This window comes from Anser anser, assembly GCF_964211835.1.
Source record: "Anser anser genome assembly, chromosome: 3".
Classification (NCBI taxonomy): Eukaryota; Metazoa; Chordata; class Aves; order Anseriformes; family Anatidae; genus Anser; species Anser anser.
Window position 1 is genome coordinate 90433540 of NC_139722.1, and position 23246 is coordinate 90456785.

Genomic DNA, 23246 nt, shown 5'->3' on the forward strand with positions numbered 1-23246 from the left:
GATTGCTTAATAGTAGATGAAATCAGTGTCCCAAATGAAGGCTGACTAAAACACCTGTTATGTATTCAGAAAATGTATTTTTCAGAAACAATTCTAATTTTCTTTAAATTCCATAAAGCTAGTAATAGCATGTGCAATAAAATCAGATGCCCTAATGCAGCAAATATGAGTATATGAGCTAAAAAGAATATATTTAATTGCTTGTTATAATATTGCAAATGTACCTGTGTGTGTATGTGTAGACATTTCAGGTTTAAGGAGCTTAGGATATCAGATATCAAAAGAAAAGGACTGTGTTTTTAACACAGCAAGACAATGAATTGGCCTTTTGCATTGATTTTAAAGCTCTGATGTCTGGTCTAAGCAAGTTAAACTTAGTGAAAGAGTTGTCAAATCTTCCAACTTTCCCTGCCTTTCGAATGCTATTACTGCACTCTTCACCCAACTCCCAAACTGGGCAGCAGTTTGGTCAAAAGTATTTGAAGTGAAGTGTAAGCAGATTACAGCTGGGCATGGTAGGGTGTGTGTTATGGCTATATCAGCAGTGAAGCATGTGTAGCTGTCTTGTGAGGAAAAAAAATGTACTCTGAAAGTGACAGAAGCAGAGCCTTGAATAAAAACTAAAGCTTTTGCCCTCCAAAAGTTGTAGCTCTCTAGATGCAATGAAATTCAGTGAAAGTGGACCTGGTATACAAAGCATAAATGGTTGCCTGCTGGTTGTCAAGCGTATTTTTCCAAGGTATTACATTACAGTCTGTTTCTGTAGGCCTGTCACACTAAATGGAGCTTTAATTTGCCGTGCTGATCGATTGCCAGTTACTTGAGAGGACATACCAGCAGGAGCTGTTGCTTCTGACATCAGAAGGCCTTCACTAGCTTATAACGTGGAGCACTCCTTTGGAAAACTGCTTGTTTCCTTCTGCAATGCTGTAGGGAAATTATCTTAGTGTTCAGCTTCTTTTGTTAAAGGCTTTTGTATTTCTTATTCTGTGGTAAACCAGTGCATGTACTATTAGCCAAGGCTGCTCAAGTTTCCTTGGCTAGGTGCATTGGTTTTATTAGTTTGGATCTTAACAAAGGTAACTTTACACAATAGCAGACGTGCCTTTGCTATGAAAAAGTTGTTGGTAGATAAGAAAACTTCTATTTAAGTCCTACAGCATAGTTTTCTTGTGAGGCTGAATTAAAGCATTGGGCAGGAGCTCCTTTAATTAAAGCAAATCTTCCTAACCGAGCTACTAAAGAAAAGACAAAACTTAATGTTTTCAGCCAGTGCCCTCTATCAGAAGAGGAATAGGTAAACAGTGTCTAAGGATCTCCAGCCTGCCAAATGGAAGGTAGCCCATTCAGGTGTTAATGGTACATATAAATGCAGAAAATTTGAAATTATGGTATGTTCGTATAGGTTTGCGGCTGGTGGCTGAATATTGTTCTTTGTCATTTCGTTCAGAGCTGGAAATTGATCTTTATAAATTGTAACCACACTGACCTGTGATCTGCTATATTCCAGTGATCCTTTGGTATGAGCATGAAGGAGCCTATGAAAAGTGTTAGTCTTCATGGGTAGTAGGAGAATCTGTAGGCAATGCAACAGTGTCATCTGTGTTTTCTAAGCATAAACGTGGAAGGTCCTCTTCTCCTACTTCTGAAGGAAAGCAGATGGTTCTAACTGCAACGAACATGGACCCATGCAAAAACTCCCTGCAGTCTTAGTTTTAGGGATGTAGTAAGCCCTGCAGTAAACTGTTTCTGGGGTCCAGCATGGCAGACCTACTGATGACAGAGAACAAGAGTGGCTATCCATCAAGCGCTGTCCCCTTAAGAATACTTAAGATCTTACCATTTTAAAGAAACAACCAATCCCATGCTTGGATGCAAGTGAATGGATCATTATAGTTTTATATGTGCAGACGCAATATTGTAAGAGTCTCAAATTCTTACATGAAAGGCTTGTGAGGAACACCCCATACCCCAAGCTCAAGTGTGACTTTAACAGTCTCATAAATATTGCAGCTGTGTATAGAATGAACATACCTTAATTGAATGAACAGTTAAAAATGGCAAGTGGGTAGAGGAAATTGTAGTTTACATATGTGGAAAAGAATAGTTTTTTCAGCTGGCCATTGTACTGCCTACATCTTACTGCTGTTTCACTATAATTGACTGTTAATGGATTGCCATCCAAGTGCTGTCTGGTATCGACTGCTATTTTTCTTGCAACTGATTGCTTTTCATTGTTAGTTCACCCTCTTGCCATCTTTTTCCTTAATTGTCTTATGGTAGCTTTCCCAGTTCCAATATTTTTGTATTGTCTTCAGTCGTCTTTTCTGTTCTTTGAGTTCATCTGTATTCTCCTGTTCTGTTCTTGCCTTGTCTCGCTTAAGTGCTTATTCCCCCCCTCCTTTAATGCCTTCACGACTCTTAAAAACTTGCATTCTTGTAATATGTGATGTATAGGTCTAGCTGCTGTTTGCTGCTGCCCTTTTCCTTGCTCTGTTGCTGCTCCTATGTTCTCTTCTGTGCTAGGGGAGAGGTTCGGGAAAGTGAACCTACTTTCTGATTGCATCTTGGAAGTAGATAAAGATTCAAGATCTGTGTAGAAGAACCTTCTGCAAATGCTAGAAGATGAATTCCTTGAGCACAGTTGAGAGGCTTGTGGCTCTTTTGCCCTCCTGCCTTCTTCAGCACCCTGTTTTCTTAAAGGACAAGTGGACATGAATTAGTATGTCATCCAAATTTTGTTATACTTAAGGCATATTGTCTGTTCACTCACTGAAACCTCTTGCCATTATTTGTATTGATTTTTCTCCTCCTTGCTCTGCAAAACTGCACTGCTTCATTGTAATTATTATTTCCAGGAAATACTGTTCTTGCCACTTTTTTAGACCTATTGTCTTCAGGACAAGCAGATGTGTGTATGGATGTATCTGCATGGGACAATCTATGAAGTCTGCATGTGGATAGTCTCTGAAATCCTGCTCTGATTAAGAGCTGCAGTTCTGGCTAGAACATTTTGGTCTCCCCCTGACATGCAGTTCTGGTGCTACTCAGCATATCAGTCTAAAAACTGAGCCATGCTGGATGCCTTAGCTTTAGGTAAACCAAAACACTTGTGATGAGCCTGAGGGAAAAGTTGGAGGGGAAACAGTGCTCTCCCATATATACTTTTCTAAATGGGAGGAATGTCAGCCACTGAGATTTTTGCATTAAGTACATCTCTGGTATTTGGCAGAAGATTATGGCAACAGTCCTCATTGTCCTCAGCAGAGTTCTTGTGGTAGCATGAGCAGTTTAGACTCTGGCTTGTCCACATGTAGGAGCAAGTCAAATGCAGACAGAAACAAGGGAAGTTACCAGAAAAGGTGCTTCATGAGTGCTCTGGCTCTGTTCATAATGGGTGTTTCTTTGGCTTGTAAGGTGGTCCAGCTGCTTTTGAGTGTGTGCTGAGGCAAGCTGCAGAAATGCAGTTGACACTGCAACAAGCTTTACCACTCTGTCTGCTGAGCTGTGATAATAAAGGGAGATGTACTCCTTTGGAAGGAGTTTTGTATGGGAATTGCACCCCTTAAAAACAGGCTCAGGATGTGTAGCATCAGTCTTCCTTTCATTTTGAATTATGTTAACACCAAACTTCTACATATTTCTTTCCCACAGGAAACACCTGCCTTATTCTTACCAATGTTTCTACTCCCTTTCAGCTCTGTAGATATATTGCTTGTGGTATCAACCACATTCTCCTGGATTCTGCATTCAACCTTATGTTCTTTTTCATTATGAAAACTGAAAAATGTTTTTCTGTTCAAATTATATGCCAGTTGTTTCATGGCAGCTCAGCTTTTCACAAGTAGATTGCAAAGAGTTTGCTTTTAATGTGGTCAGATTGAGTCAACTTTTGCATTTAACCATCTCTTTCCTCAGCTCAAAAGGTCTTTCCTGGTATCTGAAAACAGTGCTCAGAAAACAGGTCTATTTGGAGTGCTTGGCTGCATGGTGTGTCTGGGGGGAATAAATGGGTGGTGCTGAGTTAGATGCCTTCTCGTAACTGCAGCATGTGTGATTCAGTCCTCTAAGAAGCTCTTAGAGCAAATAAATTGGAGAATTAACTTGTTACCTTAACGGGTCTTGAGCCCTGCACCCCCCCGTTTCAAAAATACCAAAACTCAACATCCATAGCATTGTAGAATGTCCCTTTCCTTCTTTGAAATTTGCTGTTACTGTATAGTACATTAGGTGGAATAGCAGGTGAGAGGGTATGGTATGTCCCTGAAACTGCAGAGATCTCATCGATGAATCTCTTCTTTTTCAAGATGCCATAGTTCTTAATGCAGGGAAGAAAGGACAAAATATGTGCTCAACTATATGGGGAGGCCCTGTTCTTAAGCTAGTTGCTAGCTTTGAAGTGAAGTGTGCACACAGCATACTGGAAGGTACTTCATGGGGTGAGTTGTGTGTTAGCAGGAACCTTGGTGAATGTTGCTAAAGACTGCATTCTAGGCTACATTTCATCTCTAAAGCCATGTCAGTGGGGAGGGGTTGGAGAATTATACTGGCTGTCTTTGGCTTCTGGACTAGTTTCCTGTTTTGCAGGTGCCTGGTAGAAGTTCTGGTTAATGCAACTACTAAGTTGTGGTGTGAATATGTAATAAAAATTATTGTTTTTCAGACCTTCTGGGAGAGACTGACATGGTTGGTATCCAAGGGCTTCTATCGTAAGATATACTTCCTAACATACAGGGATTCCAGACCTCTCTAGAGTGCTGTAAAGGAGCTGCTGAAGAGTTGTTGTAAGACATTTTGACATACCAAAAATGGTTACATGTACAGAAGCATTGACAAGCTCTCTAAAATGTCAGGTGCCTTACTTCATGCTGATCTGGATCGGAAAAACAGGAAACTTTCAGAAGACTTGGTTTATAAGTTAGTGCTCTATTGAAGTTACTGCTTCATGAAATGAATGAATTTACTCATCCTGATTTGATCTTTGTGGTGTTCAGAGTCTGTTACGGTGAGCCATGCGGGACCTGAGATGGGGTGGCAGGGCAAGGTACAGGTCTGGTTTGGGAAGTCCAGAAGCCTGTTGCATTTATGGCTGGCTGTGATGTGACTCATCTACAGACTGATCAACGTCTTGAGGAGTTTTGTACCTAAAATCCAAATTCTGCATGTTTTGTTTAGAGGGAGAATCTGGGCTTCAGTGTATTTTTCCCCTCTGTTTCAGCAGGCGAGGTGAGTAGGAAGTGCAAGGCTTAAAAGGAACACCAGCATCTAGGAATGTAACAGCCTACCTCATATACTCCAATATAACTGGGGGGCTCCAGTGTTGTTTTGGAAAAATACAGATCCTGAAAATCCTTCAAGTTCCACATACTTAATCTGCAAAAGTGCTGTGGCTATTAGTACTGCTGTGTGTGGGTTACAAATAATAGATATAGGCTTATATAATTGGATCAACGATGCTCAATTAGGTCAGTCTTCATCTTCCTTCTTCAAAATAAAAGATATATATCCAAAATAAAATATATCCTCCAAAATAAAAAATATATATATATTCTGCTGTACAATGCTAGCTGTACACAATGGATGAGGCTTTTTTCCTTGATATGTTAAAACTAAAGGTGGAGCATTTAATCTGAATGATTTGAAATAGCCATTGGTCTCTGCTATTGTCAGATGTCTAGTGTTCTCTAATTTATTGCCCTTTTCATTTACAAACCATTAATAAAGGATTCATCAGGTATTATTTGAAATGTAGCATTCTAAGAATAATGAAGATCCTATTCCTTTTAAACTCAGTGACACTGCAAACAGTGCTCTCTTGAAAAAGGAAAATTGACAGGAAGTTATATGCTATTTACAATGGCACCGTGTGGTTATAAGCTGTACATCAAATAAATGAAGTTGTATTTGTAGTGTACTTCTTTCAAAAGCCTCAAATTTTTCCTACATACAATTTCTCTAGCAGAAATGTGAAGCATCACAGAAATGGTACAGAAGACACTCGGGCATAAAGGTGGTCAGAAACATCTTGTTCAAACAGCACTTCAGAAAACTAGCATCTAATATATTTAGTGTTGTAATAGATGCACTTTAAGTCTACATCTCAGTACTCCTGTGCTGTTAGTTGAATCTAGCTAAGAGTTGACACACACTTCTTTTAAAAATTCCATCCAGTCTCACACAGCTTCATTCCCTACAGACTTCTAGGGCCAACTAACATTAGCTAAAGGATAAACCTCCATAAGATATCTTCTGTCTGTAGAATAATTCAGTATGTTCTGAGTTTGTTCATTGCTCTTTGGGGATTAAGACACCTGGTGGTAATGAATGAGGCTATTAAAGCTCTCCAGAATAAAACTGATTGTATTACTAATGAGATGTAAGGGTAAAAGAATGTGAGCTTTATAATCTGAACTCTTAATGGCCTTGCAAAGGTAGACATGGTTGTAAATCACAAGAAAGTAAACTGTAGTTTGAAACCGTATTTCTTGATTTCTTACTTGTTTTGGTGTCTGAGCTATATTGGTGTCTCAGTACTGGAATGTGACAAAGTTTTATGTATTTGCTTGTATAGTTAGATAGCATCCATGTGGATGGGTCATCGAGCAGCCAAAGATTTCTTCATTTCCTAATCCATTTTTCTACTTTCTTGTTGTTCACAGTAACTGAGTAATGGGAAATCATTTAACACTTCAGGGGAGCTTTCATCTTTGTCATCATTCCTGTGTTCTTTCCCACTTTATCACCCTACGTTTTTATTAATTAATTATGAGACTGAGTTTAGATACTGCATTTCATCAGTCAACACTTATTTTTGAGGTGCAAACCTCTATATATCTCCTGACAACTGATTTATAATCAGCTGATTAGACCCAGGCACTTTATGTAATCACAGTAGAGATGAAATAGTATATCAGTGGCAAAATGGGCAATTACATGGATTAATTTATTTCCCCACTTATTAATTTTAGAGGAAATTGTTACAGTTGTGGACTGTTAGTTTTCTGGAAAAAAGAAAAAAATCAACCCTTGAGTTAGGGCAGCTTTAACTACTTCTACTTGTTTTTTTTTGCAAAAATGTTACAGGCTTTCAAAATGGAAAAAAATGGTTTCTTGTTTGGGTCTTTACAGTGCTCTTCTAGGATCTTCCTTTTCCAAGAAGGAAGATGATATTCATGTATTTTTCTGTGTGTGTATTGTGGGCAAACTCTCCAGACCTGTTCAACATAAAATGTTTCCCGTTTTTGACAAAGACAAAAAAAAAAAAAAGTTTCTGGGTAGGAATGGCTGGGAAGAACATGCCTTCAGCTACTCCAGTAATTGGGGTCCTATCAGAGAGCAAGGCTCTTACTTGTGTATGTGGGAAAGAAAGGAGGAGAAGGTGGGGAACAAACTACACGCTGTTGCTGTAGTACTCATGGTTATTCTGGGTAATCAAAGGAGATGTGCTGTTCAAGACTGAGGTTGTTGATCGCAAGGGGTTTAGCCAAACTGAAAGTTGTGGCTCACTCACTAACTGTTCTCTTTTTTGAGTTTTCTTTTTATATGGTTTTAATCAGTGCCTGCTCTTGCAGATAAAAGCTCTACCCTAGGAATAAGGGTTGGAATAGTTAGGTAAGAGAAGAAACAGGGGTGGCTCGATTTGTTAGATGCATCTCTGTGACTACTACCTAAGTCTGATGGAACATCTGGTGGCTGATAGACGACAAGAAACATTCAGGCTTGTGCTTGAGTGGGTTCAGTTTGTTCTTTTTAGATTTTTCTGTGCAAGATAGTGAATTTCAAACTTTTAATAGCGTCCTCCCTTCCATTTAGGGAAACTGAGTTAGGTGATAACTCATTACATATATGGAATGTTAAAACAGGAAGATGGGTTAGTGTTGTCTTGCACTTTCTATAGAAAGTAAGAATGGTTGTCACTGTCACTACTTAACAAGATAGGATGGCCACATATGTATACCTGCACAGCACCATAAACCATGCAGCAAAACAACCCTTTCCAAATACCTGGTTTGGAGAAGAGGTGATGGTAATTAGCTTCCTCCTGCGTGCACTTAATTCAACAAGACTGGGTGCTTGGATACTAATGCAATAGGTGCCTTGGAAATATCTGTAATGGCTACAGAAATCAGAGTAGTGAGCCCTTTCTGTAATAGAGTCAGGGCTGAAGGGCTATGTTTTTCCGAAAATGGTTTTTAGTTACTGTGTAATTGATTTGGGGAGTGTGGGGAGGAGGGTTTACAGCTGCACAGTAGACATCATGATCAATGAGACTATTTGTACTGTTAAACAGTATACTCTTTAAAGCCGGGCACTTAACAATGAACTAAGCTGTCAGTTGTTGCTACACATACTATTTAGTGAGCTTAAATGCTGACATATTGAGAGAACAAATCTAATATAAACATCCTTTAAAGTTCATGAGGTTAAATTTTTCCTTGTCCAAGCTTTCAATAATTAGTTCCCTTCATGTCTATACTTTGTATTGCCCCTTGCCTGAAGCCCATCAGGTTCCCCTTTTCAGGTCCAGCAACTTGGTTTTAACAGCCTGACTTTAATCTTCACAGTGTGTTTTCCCCTGTTGTTTTTGAAAATACTCAATAGTTTATCTTCAGTAGAAGGACTTAGAGTAGTCTTTAATCTCGGCTTTGCCAATCTGTCTGAGCTGCTTGGCATAATGCTTAAAATAAACTTTAAAGAAAATTCATACCTTCAAGTGTTTCATGAATATGATTACTTCAGAGAAGAGGAGGGAGAGAATGCCTGTGTTCTAGCTAATCAAAAGAAACTAGGCTTTCAGTTCATGTGCTGAAAAGAACTTACATAAAAATCCTGAATTCCAAATGCTTTCTCTTGTCCACAAATTACATCAAAGGCAATGATCTTTATGTTAATGCTACTTAATGGCCTCTTTTTGTTTTGTTGTTTTTGTTTTTTGTGGTTTAATTTATAGCTGTTCTTATTCTTTACTCTTTCTTTATTTTTGTCATGCTGGAAATATTTGGAGCAAAATCAAGCTCTGGAAATAAACAGATTTATTACACTGTTCAAAGTGTCTGTATCCTGCTCAATGGACAGCTGGGATCAGCAAAGGAGAAAAAGTGTTCCTTGAAAGGCAACATGTGCAGCAGATTCACTGGGAAATGAGAAGATCATTTCATAGCAAATTTGTAGCAAACTTGGAACACCGTCAAGTGTGGAGTGACAGGCATCTGACACAGGAATATTCAACTTCAGTACTATTATGAGCTAACTGTTTTGTACTTGTTTTGCAATGCTTGTCTTTTGCTTAGTTTTATGACACAAACTGGAGAAGAATTTATTTGCACAGTTAGGAGTGGAAAGTGTCAGCCTACTTTGGTCTTGACTAAGTCTTTTTCTTTAGGCTTCTTTTCCCTCCCATCTGTCTTTTCCTCCACCCCATTGCTGCCTTAATTTTTTTCATCGTTTCTGGTCCAAGTAATCTGACAAGAGAAATGTTCTGTGGGTTAGTGTTCTTTCCACCGAAAATTCTGGTAGAAACAAAGCAGACAAGCTGGCCAGTCTGCTGTGTGTTTGTCCAGCTGCCCAGGCTGCTTATCTAATGGGCTCCTCTGGAGATCATGTCCCAGCTCTGGACAGAGTTGTCTTATTCTCCATATAGCGAGTTACTGCTTTTTTTGGTTGTGTTGTTTTTCCAGTTGAATTCCATAAAATAGACCCTTCTGAACAATTCCTGTTTAGGCTGTGGCTCTTTCATGTTTCATTTGTGCCTTGCCTGAAACATTTATATAGTGGTCAGTCTAGTGAGATCCTGTGCTCAGCTGGGACCTCGTTGGGTTTTAATGAGTGTCTCTTGTTTTTGAAAAGCTAATAAAAATGCACCTCCTCCTGCCCTTTTAAAAAGCCTATATAGCTAAAGGACTCTCCTTTTTGGAGAGAGGAAGTACAAAGTATGAATCTTTAGTGAATTCATGACGCATTCATTTTAATAATTGGAAACTGTTGTGTAAAGAATGTTGAAAGAGATTTGCATGCACAAAGGCTTATCACGGGGTCTAAATAAACCCTGGTTGCTGTAAGACTGGAGGAGGATGTACCCAACAGTGACCTGAACATGTAGGTTGTTGGAGCACAAGGTTTTCCTGTACCTACAATTTTATTCTGTTCTTTGGCTATGGGTTTTAATGTAATCAAAGCTTTCTTTTTTCTTTTTTTTTCCTCTGTGCACTTATTCTTTCTACCCATGTAGAATCATGTTTATCTCATTTAGATCTCTTGGAAATTAAGATTTTGTCCATATACTTCGTGTCAGTCTTGGGTATCTATTAGCTACTGGCTAGACCTTCATAGAGTTTAAAATTTGCAATTCTACTACTTAGCAAAAAAGAACTTGTTCATTTGATCAGTTTCAGCCTGTTGAGAGCTCTGTGTGACATGAAGAGAGAAGCTGTGGTAGTGGGTTTCTTTTTGAAAGGAACACTTCTAATAAAATTGCAAGAGCATCATGGACATCTTTATATATTAATCTTAAGGTTGAGATTTGCTTTGTTTCTATAAGATATTATACAACCGTAAAAAAAAAAAAATAAATCATTTTTTATGTATGTAGGAATGCAGGATAATAAGGAAGACAAATTTGGGTAGAACCCAATAATTAAAGCCAGGAAGTGAATGGTAACTATTAATACTTTCAGACTGGATCCTTGTAAGATCTTGTGGTTTGAATTTTGTTTTAGACTCCACATACGCTTGGTAAGAGGGAGAGGAAGAATATAACAAGAAAGAGGAAAAAGTCACGCGACTTCCAATGCTGTGTTGGAAGGATGTAAGAGGGGGTTGCGTGGGTGTACATATGCACGTGTGAACGTGTATGACTGGTGTGACATTTGTACAGAACTTTAAAATAGGTATGTTAGTCACCATATGTTAAACTTATGCAAGTAAACTTTCTGTCCTCAAAATGTATGCTACTAAGGCAAGAAGGATACCAGAGGTGACAGAGTCATTGCTTCTGTACAGTATACAAAGCATCCTGCTTTGCTGGCTGTGAGGAACTGACTTATTTTTGGGGCAAGGTAGTCAGGCAAGAAAGCTTTTACTGATCTCTAGAAGCAGGTGTGATGCACAGCCCTGATAGCGTAGCACTTCCATCTACAGATTTTAACTTGTTTATTCAAGCAATTCCTTCTTCTCATTGGAAAAGTAGAAAGAAATATAAACTACCATCTGAAGCACAAAGCTGGAGAAGTAAAAATGTGAAAAAAATAAAAATAAAGAGCACAAATGCTACTAACTTTGAGGTGTTCAACGTGTTGATAATATCCCCAGTACCTCTAGCTGTGTGATTGCCCTCTGTAATCACTTATTTCTTAAAAGAACAAATTGGAAGGGATATTCAAAGTAACTCCAGGAATGACTGACAAAAAAAAAAAAGGTAAAGAAGCTGATGGCAACAATTACAAACTAATCAACAATTAAAAAATGTTAATGGAGATTAAAGTATCTGAAAAATCTATGGGTAATGGGGCTAAGGACAACTATGTCAGAAACCAACTAAATCCTAACAGTGATGAGGAGTAGAAATCAGGCCTTCCCTCCACAGGCCACCAGGGCAGAGCATTAGCATGGTACTGCATGGTAGCAAGATTGTGATAAGCTAAGTTTTTCATAGAATCGTCTAGGTTGGAAGAGACCTCCAAGATCATCTAGTCCAACCTTAGCCCTAACACTAACAAGTCCTCCACTAAACCATATCACTAAGGGCTACATCTAGACGTCTCTTAAAGACCTCCAGGGATGGTGACTCAACCACCTCCCTGGGCAGCCCGTTCCAATGCCTAACAACCCTTTCAGTAAAGAAGTTCTTCCTAACATCCAACCTAAACCTCCCCTGGCGCAACTTTAGCCCATTCCCCCTCGTCCTGTCACCAGGCACGTGGGAGAATAGACCAACCTCCACCTCTCTACAGCCTCCTTTAAGGTACCTGTAGAGAGCGATGAGGTCTCCCCTGAGCCTCCTCTTCTCCAGGCTGAACAAGCCCAGCTCCCTCAGCCGCTCCTCGTAAGACTTGTTCTCCAGACCCCTCACCAGCTTCGTCACCCTTCTCTGGACTCGCTCGAGCACGTCCATGTCCTTCTTGTAGCAAGGGGCCCAAAACTGAACACAGTACTCGAGGTGCGGCCTCACCAGAGCTGAGTACAGGGGGACAATCACCTCCCTAGACCTGCTGGCCACACTGCTTCTTATGCAAGCCAGGATGCTGGCTATTTGCCTTCACTAGTAATTAATAGCTGTTTAATCTGTTACTCACCCAACTATACTGTGAAAAGGATGAAAAATAATCTAACATAACTAATATTAACCAGCTTATTATTTAGAGGAAAAATTATGTGTATTTTCATGACATTAGCCCCATTCTGATGAACAAAATTGCTGATATACTTCATGTTTTGTGAAGTAATTCCTTTTAAGGAAACTTATTTGCATGATTAAGTCTACTCAGACCAGAAACAAGCACCAGAAATAATTCAATAGTGAGTGTAATTAGCCATAGTAGCAGATTGCCTAAGAGTGCAATGTATTCTCTATCACTTCAAGTCTTTGAACCAAGATTAGATGTGTATGAATAGTATCTTCTGGTTAAGATAGCATGTGTGAGGCTCTAAAAAGTGTTACAAAGGAGGGCAATGAGATTTTCATCAGCTGTGAGATTATCATGGTTTCTTCTGGTCTCAAGGTCCCTGCGATTGCCATGTACTGTTCCTGGTGGAAAACAAAAGGTGAAAAATCATGAGTGCTCTATCTAGGAATGGGTATCGACAAAGAAACATGAAGGACTACTTCTCCAATAACTGAAGTCTTCAAGTCTTTGTTTCCTTGTGAGCAATAAATACTTGACTCCTAGCATAAACATTTTTTTACAGGGAGTGGGCTTTGTTTTAGGCTCCTCTTAGTTCCAAGACTGTAAGATTATTCTTACATTTTGCTGTGAGCTATACTGCTGTTGCTTGCCTCTGCTTTGCAGCAACTCTTATCCTCTTGAACATTTTGCCTATTTAATTTTACCCTGGAGAGCTTGCCTGTCCAGCTCAGTGCAATGGCATGGATACTTATGCTGGCACAAGGAGAAGAGAGGAGTGGAGGGGGGAGGAAATGGCAGTCTCTCTTTGGGAACAGAGAAATAACTTACTTCAACAGCAGTGCTGGTTTATGCTGTTTTAAATGCTGATAGAGTTATACTGCAAGATGACTCTGTCCTCCAGAAGTGTATCTTAAGGATGAACTGAGATCTAAAACAAAAATACTTTGCAGAGTTAGTTCAGAGAACAAACTCTGTCTTGGGAAAGACGTCACATAAAGCCACTGCTATTTAAGTTCTCAAGTGTTTTCTCTAGGCCCCTCTCAGTGGATCTGTTCTGTTCCTACAAGTGCTGCTTGATTTAAGGTTAGTGTCAAATAGGAAATATGTGGCTGTGAAACTACTAACATGGAACTAATGGAATGATTTTAATTCCTTTAAGTGACCTATCTATTTTCAGCTGTGAGTGGTTATTACTGCATGGTCACTGCTTCCCTTGGTGTTTTGAAAATTGGAGGTGGAGGAGGGGAAGCTTTGTGTATAAGTTAAAATATTCACTTTGGCAAAAGCCAGGCACTTGACCGTAGGGGCAGCTCTTCCTTCTGTGTTTGTTTGTTCAGGCTGGACAGTTTTCTTGAGAAGAAGCTCTCTGCGTTTTTTTCTTTTTTTTCTTTTTCTTTTTCTTTTTTTTCGGTTGGCTTTTGAAGTTGTTTCACCCTGCCCTTGGGCTTTATCACATCTCCTGCTTTCTGAGAACCGATGTGCTTGTTTGCTGTCTGAACAGCAGTCTTCCTCTTGCTGACCTCTCCCTCCTTTTTAAGGTTTCCCCACAGAAGGGTGTGGAGAAGTCTGTCCATTCAGTTTTAACATCAACACAATCACAATTTATTTCTGTAACTTAAACTACAAGTGTCTTTAGCTCCATATACGCCTACAAGAGTATGGGAAGGAAAGAACCACCAAAGGGGAGGCAGGCTCACGTCTGAAGTTATAATTGTCTCTGAAACAGGCTGTTGCCACAGCAGACCTGCAGGGCTGAAGGCTGTGATACCTGCCAGAAGTTAATACAATCTGGGCCTGGAGCTGATGGGGATTCTGAACGAGGAGAATCCACTGGTTTCACACACATGGGGAAAATGATGTTGCAAGGCTCCAACTGATGGAGATAAAAACCTGCTAGAAGTGGCCTGAGGATAGGGTGTGGGGGCAAACTTGTGCAGAACTGGAGGTTACAACTTGTATCTGACTTCCTCTGTGCTACTTATGGGAGGAAGGAGTGTAGTAGCATGTGGGATTGACTTGCAGGAATAATGCACAGAGCCCCGGCTGCTGAATCTAGTTGTGCAGGTTCTCTGATCAGAACAGGGACTGAGTGTTGGTATCTGAACATAGTGTGCACAAGGTTCATGTGCAACTATGTAGATATAACTGAGGTAAGAATGTAGACAAGGTGGGAGAACAGATTTATGCATTATACTGAAATGGAATGCAGGCTACCAGTTCATTTCCGTATCAAAATACTGGGAGAGTGAATTGAGGAAAACTGCTGTTTGAGAGGGTTGTAGAGGAGTGAATTGCAGGGAAGAATAACTTATACTGGCCCAGTACTGGATACCAACAGGAATGATGGAGGGTTGTTTTTTTATTAAAACTCTCAAATTTACAAAAGCCCTCTGAGCTAAAAGGGGATTACTAAAGCAAGTTCTCATACAGAAAGATTTTTAATTTAACTTCATAAATCTCTGTATCATCAACACATGCAGCTGCACAGTTAGTAACTTCAGAGAACTGATATTGTTTCCCTGGCGAACCAGGGCCAAAATTCCTTGGGTCTACCTTTTGGTCACCCATTTGCTTGCACCCAAGCATTATACACTTGGCATCTCCCTTAATGTCTTTATTGCACTGTGATTCCAAAATAATGGCACTACAGTCATCCTTTTGAAAGAGGTTTTGTGGTAGGATAATTCAAATCTGAGGAAGTTTGATCTGATTCCTGTGGTTCATAACTACCTTTCCAGCCCTAATGTAAGAAAAATCTGTGATTCAACTTGGCTTGCTTGCATTTCTGTACTTCCTTGTCAGAGAAGGGCTGTAGGGAAAAACTGAGACAAAAACTCATTCTGGATAAATCTGATAGGTACTTTTACCTGGGTGAAAGGGTGATTTTGATCCTGCTGAATCATTTGAGTCAAGGATAATAACATAACATTGTTGCAATGGATTAGTGAACAGCTAGCTAAGCACTATTTGGAATTTTGTGATTTCAGAGTCTTCAGCCTGCTTTGTTCTATGCAAAGCCTTGAATAAAAGCATCAACCTTTTATTAAGGATGCAGGAAAAATAGAGAGGTAAAAGCTAATATCACCTAATGGATTAATGCAAGCTTTTTAAAAATAGATTTAATTCCTGTGTCCTGTAACTAGCTGAAGAGTGATTGTAACTTTTAATACTGTTGAAGATGGTGGCCACTGTTCACGGAGAATGGAAAAGGGTAAAAAATAAGCTACAAGTTTGATTTATTTATTTTTTAATTCAAAGAAACTGAGTTGGTCTCTGCAAATAAAGGTAGAACTACACAGAAGTAAAACCAGACATGTCTCCCATATCTGTTTTTGATTCATGCTTGTAATAACACTTGTGGAGGAAGACTACCATACAGTCAGCTACCAAGACCTCACAAATACAACAGACTGTTGTCAAGTTAAGGTGATGCTTTAAATTGGTGCTCTCATTAGAGTCTTTCAGGAGTGTAGCAAAAACCAACCCTATGTAGTGATGCCAAAATTTTCTGTGCCTTGTCTAAAAAGAAGGTAGAAGGAAAAGGATGCAAGAGGTGGCATGAAAGCAGGAACGTAAATTTCATGTTGGATGGTCTCAAAGTGATAACATCACCTGGTTCCCTCCACACCAGGAACATGGCTCTGAGGGTAGTGCTGCAGTCCTGCTGCAGTGTGTTGTGCTAGATTTCTTCTTCTAGCTTGTATTCCCAATTGATTGGGGTGTCAAGGACTGCAAGATCTTCCCATCAAACTTCGGATAAAATAATGTGAAGATCATCCAGTATGAAGCTAACTTTAGGCATGCTGATTTGGTCCTTGGTTGTGGGTCTGTGTTACTTCTGTTTCATATGATCAGAGTACAGTCCCTGGGTAGCACCTCAGTACACCTTTTTCATTTGTCTTATGACTTTTTTTTTTTTCCTACTTCAGTGTTTCTCTGTATTAGGATGAGTTAAGACTAGCCTTTATGCAGCATTGCTCCTGTCTTGTTTTTGACAGATCAAGCCCTTGGAATATAACGTTTGGCAGCTGTGTGGCTTGAATGCTGAAAATTGTAAGATTATGTGCTGGCTATAAAACACAACGCTGCATCCAACCAAATAAATGTGAACACTATTGTATATGCTGTGATACCACAAAGATGCTGTTGTGGGGGTTCTGTTCTGTCTAGGTGTGATAGACCCATGCCATTGTGTTATACAGAGGTGTACCTCTGCATTATCTTCTATGTAACGTTTGGAAAGAAGACAGATGATGTCTGGAGAATGAGTTTCACTGGCAGAATTTCCTCTTGCATCGTCTGTTCTCAAACGCATTGTAACCGTTGATGAAAACACTAGCAATTTGCAAAGGCACTACATATAATTGTCTTGGCAGAGGGGTGGATAGGAGGGAAGGAGCAATATGGCAGATAATGGGACGATGGACCTTGAGCCACTGTGACAATGAGCTGCTGAGGGAGTTAAGTTGGCCTTAGTTAAAACTGAAATAAACTACTGTCCTCAGCTAGAACTGTAAAAGCCATACAAATTTGATTGCTAAAGAAGAAAGCAATCTCTAAACAACAGTAGATGCGCAGAACCCATGAAATTATGTACTGGAGGTTGTTTTTTTGTTTTGTTCTAATAGCTTTCTGGTGATTGTTTTATACCCTTTGTTTTGGGAAGGAGGGGAGAACTAAACTCATTTTAAAAATATTAAAAAAAAAATGAGAAGGTGTTCAGTGAGAAAAAAGTCTGAAGGTTAATATGTCTGCTGTTTTTTGTTTGTTTGTTTGTTTGTTTGTTTTCTCCTTGCTATTGAACTTATCAGAGAGGTCATAGTGATGGGCTAGCAAGCTGGGGAAAAGCCTTACATTGCTGTATAGGATTGGTGATCCTGGGGAAAAACAGCTAAATGTCTACCCCTTGCCTTTTGATCCTACACCACAGCTCTGAAAAAGAGCGAGAGACTGGTAAATAGTCATTTCAAAAGCTGTGGATCCCTTGGGACACTTCAGTGTGAAAGGTGAACAGACTTAGTGTGTTTCTTGCGCAGTGAAAATACAGGTTTTATACAACCCAGTGATGTTGTCTTAGTCCCTAGGGTTGTGATGTAGATTATTGCTTCTGTTTTCAGGATTTCACTCTTTGTGCTTGGAAACTCAAATGTTGTGATTTCCCGGCTCTGCAAGACTGCAGGCTCTGTCCATCTCTTTGCTCAGCCAGCTCTGGGATTGGACTGTTGCTGGCTGTTGCAGAGAAACCAGTCAGTTATAATCTTAATCCGATTTATTTCAATTTTTTTTTAGAATGCACTTGGTTCAGTATGTCACGAAGAACCAGCTTAGCTAATTGCATTTTGAACCACAGTAAGAAGAGCCAGAAGTCCAACTTTGACAGATGTTCTTCACTTTGTTTTGCTTCAGCAGTTCAGACATTCGGGATGAGTCAGCTGCCCAAATGCAGGCATCTAGTGCTGCTGAAAACTTCCTACAGTATTCAGGACCATGTGTAAGACAATCAATTGTGTGGTGCAGGTTGTAGGGGAAACATGCACCTCTGCAACTTCGGCAGAAGCCAAAGCAAGACAATTATGCTTACTGGGAGGAACAGTAGGTGACCATGATTAAGCATCTGAATTCCACCCTGTCTCTTCCTACTTTTTCAGCCCTGTGTATTTCTCACTGCCCATTGTGATAGTAGGCATTACTGTAATATTTTTAATGGAAGGCTGCTATTCTTCCAATACCATAGGCTACAATCTCTAAAACTGTGAGGGTAGACTGAAGAACTCCTCTCGTTTTCTACTTTGTAGTTTCCTGTACTCCTATGACATTGCTTAACTTTGTCATTGTTCCTTCCATAGTGTTCTTAGTGCTACCCATTTGTATCTGTCTGAAAACGAAATTTCAACTCTTTACTCTGTTTTGCTTGCTCTGTTGTATAACCGCATACATAAATGTCTTCTATAGAGCACTTCACAAGACATGTACCTAGGTTTGCAATGCATAGTAAAATCTCTTTGTGTAGGAGTTGTATAATTTAATTCTCATGAGTGTTGGCACATAGTTTCTTCAACTAAAATTATGGGATTGTTTTCTGCTGTCCAAGAGTTTGGTAGTTAGTTTCTTCCAAGTTTTTACATTTTTCTTCTCTCTGCATAGTTGCTCAGTAGTTTCTTGTGTCATTTTTATGACTGGCTCATGTAGTAAGTCCTTGACAGCAACATTTACCAGAACAGATGAAAGAAGTAGTAATGAAAATAACATTTTTCTGGAATCAATGACTGTCAAACTAAATATGTATCTGTTTCAAATGTGTAAGCATATGGATTCATGGATCCTACGGTGATCAAAGAAGGAAACTCTATCTGGGCTGGGAAAAATTCTTTATGGGGCAGAGAACCTTTATGGGTAAGTCTTCTTCCGAGGTATGTCCATCACTGAAGACAGAAGATAGAACAATCTTTTGAAGGTAGGTTTGTACCAAATTTTCAGGCTGCTCTACCTGACCTAAAGGAGGTTTTTTGTTTGTTTTTTAATATCTCTAGAACATAATACTTTATTTTGTAGCATGCTGAAATATTAGGCTCCACTTTATTCCCTTGATTTTATTACAATATACTATGAAAGTTGATTTAGGTATTAAAGCAGTTTGCTTTGACATCTGTGCCTTTGAATGCCAAATACTTTGCCTTGATCCAGAAAATAATGGGAGCCAGGAGATATTATTCTTACTGAAATATGCCTTGTCAAAACAAAATTTGAGGATAGGAAGAGAGGACTGGTAGGTTTCAAAGCATGATTGAAGCATCATAGGACAGACCTGAGATGTTTGGTCCTGGAGTGGAAACTGCTGTGGTCAGGGCTGAATCCTCCCACCTGTTCAGACAGTGTATGTATTTGGAAGAATTTGTGCAATGATAAGTCAGTTGAACTGGGAGCTGCTCCTGCCTAACCTCCAGAAGTACTGAAACCAAAAATATGTCTCAAGTCAGTTTTTTTTTTTTTGGGGGGGGGGGAGCGTTCTTTAAAATGCCTGACCTGAATCTCCACACCGATGCACTCTACATTTGGAAACCTGCAGTTCCTAACCTTCTTTGGGAGGTGTATATGCTTACCCTCTTTTGTAATTTAGCAAGAATTGGCCTTAAGAAAATGGGGATGAGGAGCAGAGGGGGAAAGTGCTCTGTGCTGTTTGCCTTCTAGGCTCCCATGGGAGCACATTCCGCCCTTCCTTTTGAAGCTGTGCCAGGATGCATACAGGCAGGATGACGTGCAGACACTATTTTCAACTGGGAGAAAGGAACTTGAGATTATGCCTCTGATTTTAAATAAATTATATGTATTTTTGTCCTTGACTGGGGTGCTGTTTGCTCTCTGAGTACTGTTTGGATGGGCTGAAATTCTGTTTTGAAGCTGCTTGGGTGGAGGATGAAATGGAATTGGGGGCAGGAGTGTGCTATTTTGTGTGTCTTTATTGAAAGCCCAGTGTTACTGTTCACACCAGAGGTGTGCTGTCAAATTCAGGTGAGTACCTCTGAAGAGAAAGGTTAAAGCAGTGTCTCTTCTGTGCATTGGTAGGCTTTAAGTGGTGGTTGAGTTTGCTTTTGAAGCTTTGAGTTCAAAAGGTTGATGTCGTAAAACCTGAAGTCTTAAATTTAAGAGGGATGGAGTAGAGAGAAGGGTCTCCAGGGTTAGACAGCTGGTGAACACTGTATTCAAGATCTCTGTTTATCCAAGTCCTGGGACTTCTCCTTCTTGAAGGTCTCATTGTAAGTGTGATGCTGTTGCAGCTTAGGAGGAAGCTCAGCTCCCTAAGGCCAGGGAGTTCCTTGCTGAATTCAGTAGCACCTTTTGTGGGGAGCTCATAATTTGCTGCATTTGCTATCAGAGAGGATGCTGAAAGGGTGTTTTTTCTGTGGTGCTCTTGAGCTACTGAAGTCATTGGCTCAATTAGTAACCAAGGAACAGAAGTGTTTACAGGAAAAGCTCCTAGAAGCTGGCAACAGACTCTTCTCTGAAAGAAAAGCTGTTTTGATCCACTGCTTGTTTTTTTCTGAAGAGTGAGGGACTTGTCCAGAGTGATCCAACTGCTGACAAAGTATCTTGTAAAATATGACTTGGGAAGAATAATGAATATTATATTATCTGGTCAGTCGAGCAGCTCTAAAGAAGGGGCTAAGCATAATGTCTTTATCTCAAAAGGGTCACTTAGTCTTCTATAATATCAGATAATTACATTAAACTCAAAATTGGGTGATGTAATATGTGAAGAGAAAGCAATGAATATGGAAATCTGGGGGATGTCAGATGTTCTGAAGTGTGATCTCATTTTATGATCTCTGGTAAAGGTATTGCAGAGGTATCGAATGATACTTCTCTGGTACTATATGTAATATAGGCAGCACTGACATTGTTTTATGCACCTCCCCTTTGACATGCCTTCAGTCTTTAAAGGGAGTGGACTGTCAGTGGTGTTGTCTATAATGTATTCATTAATCTCCTTATAAATCATTCAACTTCCGTGCAATGGATTAAGCAGTTATAAAATCAAGTTAAATTGTGTATGTGTGGGGTGTGTGTGTGGCAAACCATAAAGCCTCCTACTATGCTTATATATTTCCAGACTTTTGTTTTTCAAGAAGCATTGCACTGGAAGGACTGATCTTCTAGAAGGTTGACTTCTCATGGCATGAACAGTGGGGCAAAGCACTCCTAATAAGGAGAAATTCAGTATTTTTGCTGTTGCTGCAACAGCTGAAAAACTGTAACTTATTCAAATAGGCAGTTGAGCATCAATACTCGCAGGACTTCTCTAACAGGTGTATAATAACAGAAGTTGGGTCTTGACCGATGTGTTTAGGGAGCTAGTAAGAGCATCCTGCCATTCATATGCTTTCGTATTTACTGTAAATTAGAAGTGGAGAAAAATGATGATAAATTGCAGGGGGAGCTAACTTTGTCCTCTGAATAGATTGCCCTGTTATAGAATTTTGCTGTGCTACAGCCACTTTTTTTTAAACTTCTGCTCCCAGAGGTACTGTTGAAGGAAAGTGTTTTCCAGAAGCTTGACTGTATTTAAGCCCTAAAGAAATTAATTTGCTCTGACATCGATGAAACACGTAAATCATTCTTTCTGATGGGGGACACTCATCTGTGGCAGTTTACTTCCTTCCCCCACCCACCTTTCACCTGTGACCTTGCTTGGGCAATAACCATCTGTGGTGGCAGTGATGAATGTGTCTGGTTGTGATAGCTGAACCTGGCTCAAGGCGCATTTGGGGGAGATGGATCCAAGGAGCATGCTAATGGAGCATGCACCAACCAAATATGGCTGGTATGTGAATATGACAAATGTTCAGTCATCTTGCCCCACAAATACTGGACAGCCTGAAGCCTGTTGAGCTCTCCTGTATTGCAGCTCAGGCGGGCTGCATACCAGGATCTGCATACCAGGATCTTCTTGAGCAGGAGATGCCTTCCAAGGTTACTCCTTGAGGTTGAGAGATTCCTTGCCTGTCACAGATGTTCAGTAAGTGACTAATAGCTAGCTTGCTGAAACTTTGCAAGCAATTTTCTAAGCATGCTGAAACTTTGTTATCTTAGCAAAGTGATATAAAGGATTGATTGTGCGTATAGTCCTTCAGGCATAAACTGTTAACTCTGAAATTGGCATAGGATCTGGCTGTATCTAGACTCCCTGGAGTTTGGATGGCCAAATGGACTTCATTACAAAACTCATGACTCACTGTGAGGGTCTCCCTGATGCTTTTAGTCTGACCCTGTCCTCTATGCAGTTAATAACCAGGTGACCTTGCCATCATGGATCTAGTTAATGTCACATTTAGGACTTCTGTTAAACTGATGTCTTAAGATTAAACCCTGTTAAACCACTATTTTCATCAAGATATTGATTATCTCTTATCTGTTACAAGTCAAGCGTGCATACTTCCTTTTGTGACATAATCACCTTGAATTTTCTGGGATGAAATGTCACAACAAATATTTCTGGGATTACAGTGTTGTGCTCTCCCCAGTTTGGACTGTGAATTGAGGACAAAGCTCTTGTAAATCCTAGCCTATGTCCATGCTAGGAGTTAGAATAGAGCTGCGAGGTGTCTAGCTTGCTTCCAATTTGCCTGTCATTGCAGCAGACGCACAGCTTATACTGACATAACAGGCAATGCAAAACAGTTCTTATTATACAAGAAAGAATGTCAAATCAGAATGAACATAAAGCTAGCAATGTGAAATCTTCAGGTATCTTGGACCCTGCTGTGCTGATTATGAGTGGAAAAGCCTTGAAATAATGTTGTATTGGATGTTTTATTGGCCTTTTTTTTTTAAAAAAAAAAAAAGGAAAAGGTTTAAAGTAACTCAACCGTGTTTCCAGGATAAAAGGCTGAAAACTTGATCTTCCTCTCAGAAGTTTGGTATGTCATTATTCCTATCTGAGGCAAGAATACCCAGGCCATACCAAAGTGTGGTTCAATGCCAGGTGGTCTTGCTTTTGTTTTTTGAAGACTAAGGTTATTGTTTTGTAGGTCCTGGTGACTGTAACATTGCATATAAGCCTTTAGTGGCATGTTGAAGTCTTGCATGTTATCCCGAAGTGTTAAAAACATTTTAAATCTGTAACAGAAGTGTTGCCATTTAAAAGATAATTAAAGAAAAATACAAACATAAGGAGGTATTTTGCTTTCTGTCTCATGTAAGATGTATTATATGATGATGGGTGAAGAGGAAAGATGGTAATCCTGGGAGCTGCTGGCTGCATCTGAAACTATGAGAAGTTTCCCTTCCACTCTGAAGTTTCATGGTGTATTTTATCCAGTCTCAGCCCCCTCAAGGCTTATATTCTGTGCTCAGATTTCACTATTAAAGTGCCTTTGTAGCATGGCTTTCCTGGGATCCGCATGGATG

General features: G+C 39.8%; 1 protein-coding gene across 3 annotated transcripts in view; it reads left to right on the forward strand.

Moving 5' to 3' along the window:
• Positions 1 to 23246, forward strand: part of GLP1R (glucagon like peptide 1 receptor) — a 91335-nt gene that overhangs the window by 5509 nt on the left and 62580 nt on the right. Inside the window, exon 1 of one of the 3 annotated variants that reach the window (XM_083831968.1) lies at positions 19717 to 19850. The exons of the other annotated variants lie outside the window; for them this stretch is intronic. Coding sequence (XP_083688094.1) covers positions 19755 to 19850 — 96 coding nt within the window. The 5' untranslated portion in view covers positions 19717 to 19754. Of the gene's footprint in view, positions 1 to 19716; positions 19851 to 23246 lie in introns of those variants that run through there. 3 annotated transcript variants of the gene reach the window in all.